General features: G+C 41.5%; 1 protein-coding gene across 1 annotated transcript in view; it reads left to right on the forward strand.

Annotated features, from left to right (window-relative positions):
• Positions 1–152: 152 nt before the first annotated feature.
• The window catches only part of GP6 (glycoprotein VI (platelet)), a gene marked incomplete at its 5' end in the record, with an annotated part of 30,303 nt that continues 23,472 nt past the window's right edge, over positions 153–6,983 (forward strand). Inside the window, 3 exons of the mRNA XM_006868301.1 lie at positions 153–171; positions 3,744–4,019; positions 4,410–4,697. Coding sequence (XP_006868363.1) covers positions 153–171; positions 3,744–4,019; positions 4,410–4,697 — 583 coding nt within the window. The remainder of the gene's footprint in view (positions 172–3,743; positions 4,020–4,409; positions 4,698–6,983) is intronic.

Raw genomic sequence — 6,983 nt, forward strand, 5'->3', positions numbered from 1 at the left:
TATATATGTCTCCCCATTGCCTTCTTGCCTGCATGGTTTCTGTTGAGAGATCCAAGCTTAATCTGATTTGCTTGCCTCTGTATGTTATATTTCTCTTTTCCCTAGCTGCTTTCAAGATCCTGTCTTTAGATTTGATTTTGGAGAGCTTGATTATTATATGTCTTGGTGATTGTCTTTTAGGGTCTATCCATCCTGGGGGTTGTGGAGCTTCTTGAATGCTTATCTTTTCACTTTTCATGATGTTAGGAAAGTTTTCTTCCAGAAGCTCTTCAACTATCTCCTCTGTGGACTTGTGTGAGTGTTTCTGTTCTGGAATGCCAATAATTCTTATGTTATTCCTCTTTATGTTTTTGGGTATCAGCATTTTAGATATCTCCTCTCCTTGCAGAAGAGAAACTTTGCCTTTGCAGTGATCATTTAATGTCTATCTGAATGTCCAACATGAATCTTAGGCCTTCTTCAGATTTTTTAAATCCTTTTTTGTATTTACTCTTCCATCTTAGTAGCGTTGAGAGATTTATCTTCTAGCACACTAGTTCTGGCTTCTATCTCTTCAATTCTTTGCCCTTTCAGTGTGTTGTCCATTTCTGTTAATCGTTTGGACCTCTTTCTGTAGGTTTTAAATTGTATCCAATGCTGTATTTATCTTATTTGACTGTTCCTGTAGCACTTTCCTTACTTCTTATTTTTCTCAACTCCATTGTATAGTATTTTGAAACATTTTATAATCATTTTTCTGAATTCCGTCTCAGGCATTTCTGAAGCCTGCCCATCTTCCAGTATGGAGTGTAGGTCTACTTCCAGGTTATTATGCCTCAGTCACTTTGTCTTTTTTCTGGACATGTGCAGATATGGTCATTTGCTTCTGTTTTTTGGGCATATTCAGGGGTTATCTGTGGCCTTAATACTTAGATGGGTATGTATTTTGGTATTTTTTATGCTTTCTGATTGCCTCCAGGTAGATGTGATCAGAAAATGGGCTTCCCTTTTCACTCTTCTTCCTGAGAAGTTTCAAGATACCACTGTTGGTTGTTTTGACGTAACTTAGGATTTAGTTTTTGGCCTGTTTCCTTTTTTGTCTGTTTGTCCCGCTCCACAATCCCCGTTCTGGTCTTTTTTTCTAGTTATCAACAGTTCAGTGCCAACTGTGGCCATTTGGTTTTAAGTGGAAACTGTCTCTTTTAATTTCGAGGAGATCTCTGCACATGCATAGTAGAACCCTCCAAAGGTGGGGCTGGGGTGTCCACTAGCTCAGGCACCCCTATAGTCACCAGAATGGAGGTGCACAGATAGCAAGGGACCAATGAACAGATACCAAAAGAAAAGAATGTCCACACCTTTATCTCTGTGGTTCTGTCAGGTGTCTGTGGCTGTTCAGATCCTTCCCCCACATTGTCTCACCCAAGATGGCGGATCCTGGAGCAGCTAAGCATCCTGGACTAGAAAGCAATGGATTTCTTGCTTCTGTCACAAATTCCCCCAGCTGTAAGCCTTCCAACCTTCTAAATATTCCTTTATATGTAGTTCAGAGTTCTGGGACCATCCCCTGAGCCTGCTTGGTCCTGTATTCTGTGTTGTTGCTGACAGAGCTCCTTACTGCACTTCCATCAGATCCGCCATCTTGTTTGTTCTCCTACCTCCCTTCTTCACTGCCCCCTCGGCCTTACCTTCCACTAAGTGTTTGGTCCACATCTCCAACCTTTCCTATGAAGCTCAGGGTTCCAGGATTGCCGTCTATGTGTATTGCATTTGGTTTTCCTTTTCTTTCTTGTAGAGGGTCTGAGTAGCGTTATCTGTTTAGTCCACCATCTTGGCTCCTCCTCTGCACAGCAGTTTAGGTTCCCACTCAGCAATTTACACACTAGTTGTTTAGTGACAACGGTTACATTCTTCACAATGTGAAATGTGTGAGCATTTCCATTATTTCCATTCTAGTTGTTCCATTTCCATCATTCTAGCTCTCTAACCCCTTACTTTCCTATCTTTGTCTTAAAGTCATTTATTGGTCTCATAAAGTTGATTTTTTTTTTAAAGGAGAGCAGTTTTTTCTTAGTTTGGGTCAAGGTTTGAGAGATATTTCAGGGTATAGTATTAGGGAGTCCTTTAGTCTCAACTGTCCAGTAAGTGTGTTTTTTGATGAGAATCTGGTCTGCATTTTTCTCTCATTTTATCAGGATCCATCTATCATAACCCTGATTAGTATGATTGGTAGAGGTAGCCACACACCCTCTAGTTCTTCTGGTCTCAAGGTAGATGAGGCTGTGGTTCATGTAGATTTAGTTGTCCTTAGACTAGTTTCTTTGAGTTTTCTTAGATTTTTCTTTTTTCTCTTTAGTTCTGAATGAGCAGAAACTAATAGTTTTATCTTAGATGCTACTTGCAAGCTTTTAAGACTCCAGATTCTACCCACCAAATTAGGATGTAGGATATAACTTTATGAACTACACTATGCCAATTCTCTGATCTGTGGTTCTTTTCCTTCAAACCCAGAAATTCAGTCCGTCGAGGTATATGTTTATGTCTAAGAATTAGTCCCATGTGTTTTATATGCACATATGTTCATATCTATACACATATATGCCTACATACATACACATATACCCATACATATATTTTTTGGTTGTATTTGATTTTGTTTCAAAGTTGTAGATTCCAAAGTAATTACCAACAGGTCCTTTTTTGTGTGTACTTTTTGGTGACATCGTTTACTGACATCAAGCTGTGTGTTAATGCTCAATCTTGACTGTCCATATCACCTAGCTAATTCCTACTCAAACACGTATGTCAGCTGAAACATCAGTTCTGTTACCAGATCTGCAAGTTGTATGTCTTTATATTGTAGACCACATATCAAGATCTCTAATTATACAATACAAATGGTTAAGCGCCAAATTGTCTCACTATTCTAACCAACCCCAGAGGTAGGTTTTCCTTTATTGAGAACCACCAGTTTTAGCTCATACTTGTATACCTAATTATTAGCAATATAAACATCTCTATATTTTGGTGGTTCAAACCTACTCAACTATACCTCAGAAGAAACCAGTGTCTGGTTATTTGCTTCTGAAGGATCACAGCTTTGAAAACCCTATGGAGTAGTTCTATTACGGCAATCGTGGGATCGCCATGAGTAGGAATCAACTTCATGGCAACTATTTTTCATTTTTGTTTTGCTTGTATTCTTAATTAAGGTACACTAGTGGCACAATGGGTTAAGTACTGGGATGCTAAACTCAAGGTTCGTGGTTCAAACTGAGCCACGGGGTGAGTTCAGTTTCAGACCTGAACACTGACCAAGGGCTGTAGTCTCAGGAGATCTGCCAGTCTCTAGCTGATCAGTAAGCCTGATTTTTGTTACGCTTTTGAGTTTTGTTCCATGTTTTTCTCCCACTCTGTCTTCTAATGTGATCCCTTTCAGAGCAGTTGATAATGGTAGCTGGGCACCATCGAGTTCTTCTGGTCTCGGGGTCATGGAGAATGATGTTCACATGGTTCATCAGTCCCCTGAACTAATTGTTTACAAGTGTCTTCAATTTGCATGACTCTTCTTTTCTCTGGACAGGTAGAGACCAGTAGTTTACCTTAGATGGTTATGACCTTTTAAGATCCCAGTTGCTATTCACCAAAGTAGGATGTAGACCATTGTCTTTGGAGACTGTTATGCCTGTTGACCATAGTGTCCAAGAAGGGGAGTTTTCTGACATCAGGATGTGTTAAAACTCCAGGTTTTATTTCTTTTCTAGTGATTAAGCCTTCCATCTGGGCAGTGCCAGGTACTGTGATTCCCCAGAGGAGTACTGTGACCATTCTCTGCAAGGGACCTTCAGGAATGACTACAATGCTCCTGAGAAGTATAGGACATGGAAATTTTGATACCAAATTCCTTCAGGATGACCAGCAGGTGGTTGAGTTCTTCATCCAGAATGTGACGTCAGACAGTGCAAGGACATACTACTGTGAGTTCTTTAATAACGGGAACTGGTCGACACGAAGTGACTTACTGGAGCTGGTGGTGACAGGTAAGGGCCACCTCAGTGCAATGTCCCCAGTGTTGGTATCTGTCTCCCAGAACTTGGTACCTACCTATTATTGACCCCTGCCCAATCTCCTCAACTGTTTTGTTTCCATCATCCCTCTGTACTGACTCTGGCCCAATCTCCCTTCAGAGAGGAGGCTGGAGTCGCTAAGGAACTACACTTCATGTGGAATAGATATTCTGCTCGTCCTCTGGACATACAACAACTCTCTGATACCAGGTCACGGGAAAATAAGAACAGTATTTTGTTTTGTTTTGTCCTTGTGATCCCTGTAGAGCAATAAGAGTGAATGGGTGCATTTCACCTTGGTTTCCTCCTTTGTGAATGGCAGAGAGTGACTTCCTGGTAGTATCACGCTCTGTTCTCTTCCAGGAGGCTACAACGACACACTCTCCCTGACTGCTCATCATGGTCCCCGTGTGACCTCAGGAGAAAATGTGACCCTCTCTTGTCACTCAGTGCATCACTTTGACAGCTTTTATCTGTTCAAAAATGGCAGCAACGTCTTACTTCAGGACCGTTTCTCTCAGAGCCACAACACCTTCATCATCTTCCCTGTGACGCTGACTGATGGTGGAACCTACAGATGCTATGGTTCTTTAAAAGAACAACCCCTCTACTGGTCAAGGCCCAGCAACCCCCTTGACCTTTTGGTCACAGGTAAGAGCAGATTTATTACTTTTACTCTGTGCTCAAAGAAGTCTTAAAAGGTGTTCTTAGTTATCTAATGCTGTGAGAACTGAAATGCCACAAGTGACTGGTTGACTTTAACAAACAGAAATGTACTTTCTCACCGTTTAGGAGGCTAGAAGTCCGAATTCAGAGTGCTGGCTTGAGAGGAAGGCTTTCTCTCTCTGCTGGCATTGGAGGCAGGCCTTTATCTCCTCAGTTCTGCTTCGTGGTTTCTTGGAGATCTCCATGTGTCATGGCATCTATCTTAAACCCCATCTTTGCTTCTTTTGCTTACTTGTTTAAACCCTTTTATATCTCAAAAGACATGGACTTAATGCACTGCCTATACGAATCCTGTCTCATTAACATAACAAAGACTACAGATACAGAAGATATGATTTAAAACATATATTCAATCCATCACAAGTGGCAATTTTCAACTCCACTTGTCTGTTTTTGTTGACTGTGGTCTGTACAAGATGCCCTCTCTAAGATTGCTCCATTTAATTTATAGGGCCTGATGATTTATATATTGATTATGACCATTTTTTGGCAGTTGTAAATATAACATTTGGGGGCTATCTTTTACTCATCCCTATGAAGGTGCTAGTCCTTGGAAACCAGCCTGAGAGTTAGGTCAACAACTCTGTGGGGGGGGGGGTGTCATCATCCTTAACACCCTCCTCAGGCAGGTTGATTACTATCTGACTGCTTGGCAGCAAGTGCCATCACTAACTTTGTTGTTGCTGTTAAGTGCTGTTGAGTCGGTTCTGATCCATAGCGACCCTGTATAGGGTTTCCGAGGAGTGGCTGGTGAGCTTGAACTTCTGTTTTTGCAATACAGTCCATTAACTCACAGAGCCACACCAGAACTCCAAATATAAGCACCCCAGATGGTGATAAAAAGTGAAGAGGGGAAACTGCTAGCTTCTTCATTCAAGATATTAAAACAACGAAGAGAACAGTAAGAAATTTATAGACCACCCAAGGTGAAATCATGGTCAAGATCAGGGCTAGATTGCCTAGTAATCAAAGTAAGCATGAGTTGACTTGTGCTTACTTACTGGATTACTTGTGCTTTACTAATCTGTGGTGAATGATTTCACATGGGTGCCCAAGTACCCTTGCTTACTGGGTACTCCGTCCCTGTCAGGGATTGTTAGTTTGAAAAGAGACTGATTCTGTAGCAAGATGTTCTGGGGAGAGAGACAGATGCCAGTCATATCTAAAAGCAGAATCTCTGAGATGGTGAAAAACATATGGTCAAAGTCCTACTCGATTATTTGGGAATGGGGCACTGCCAACTTCTTTGGTGGGTGGGTGTGTTGAGTTCTCAAAGACATAGCTTTCCTAGTTTACTGAGTTTTGTCAGATATTCAAGAGAGAGCACTGGATTCAGGTTTGGAGATGTGTAGACAGAAGCCCAGAGCTGCGAGGCAAATCTCTGATGTATCTTGGAAACTATAGAAGCTATGATGGTACAGTAGATTAAGCATTGGGTTGCTGACTGAAAGGCCAGTGGTTCAAAGCCACCAGCTGCCCTGTGGGAGAGAGATGAGGTAGTCTGCTTCTATAAAGATTTACAGCCTCGGAAACACAACAGAGCACTTCTCTCCTGTTCTGCAGGGTCACTGTGAGTCAGTATGGACTTGATAGCAGTGGGTTTGTTTTTCTGGGTTTTGTAGGGAGTTACTTGTGGGGGAGTGTGGGAGTTAGGATGGAAAGATGGCACCAGGGAGGCAGGAGCCTGAAGGGGAAATGGCAGGGACAGAGTGGAGGAGGTGACGATAAACAAGGTTAAGTTTGTACATGTTCAGTCGTCAGACTGTCATGGTAGACAGACTAAAGATGACAAGCTTCAGTTATCCAGTATCAACTGATGGTTCCTTTCATTAGTTTCACTGTTCTTGAATGTCGAGCTGCTTATGGGACAGCTACTCAGATATCCAATAAGTATCTCAAATAAGCTCTTCCTTCACACGGATCTTCTCATCTCAATAAATGCCATTCTGTTATCCCAAACAATTAAATCAATGACCAAGTCAACGACTGAGTCAAAGACCAAGTCAATGATCAAAGTCAACAACCAAGTCAACGATCAAGTCAATGATCAAAATCAATGACCAAGTTAGCAACCAAGTCAATGATCAAAGTCAACGATCAAGTCAACAACCAAGTCAACGACCAAGTTAAAGATCGAGTCAATGACCAAGTCAATGACCAAGTCAATGACCAAGTTAAAGATCGAGTCAATGACCAAGTCAATGACCAAGT

Source organism: Chrysochloris asiatica, unplaced genomic scaffold (assembly GCF_000296735.1).
Source record: "Chrysochloris asiatica unplaced genomic scaffold, ChrAsi1.0 scaffold00116, whole genome shotgun sequence".
NCBI classification, from domain to species: domain Eukaryota; kingdom Metazoa; phylum Chordata; class Mammalia; order Afrosoricida; family Chrysochloridae; genus Chrysochloris; species Chrysochloris asiatica.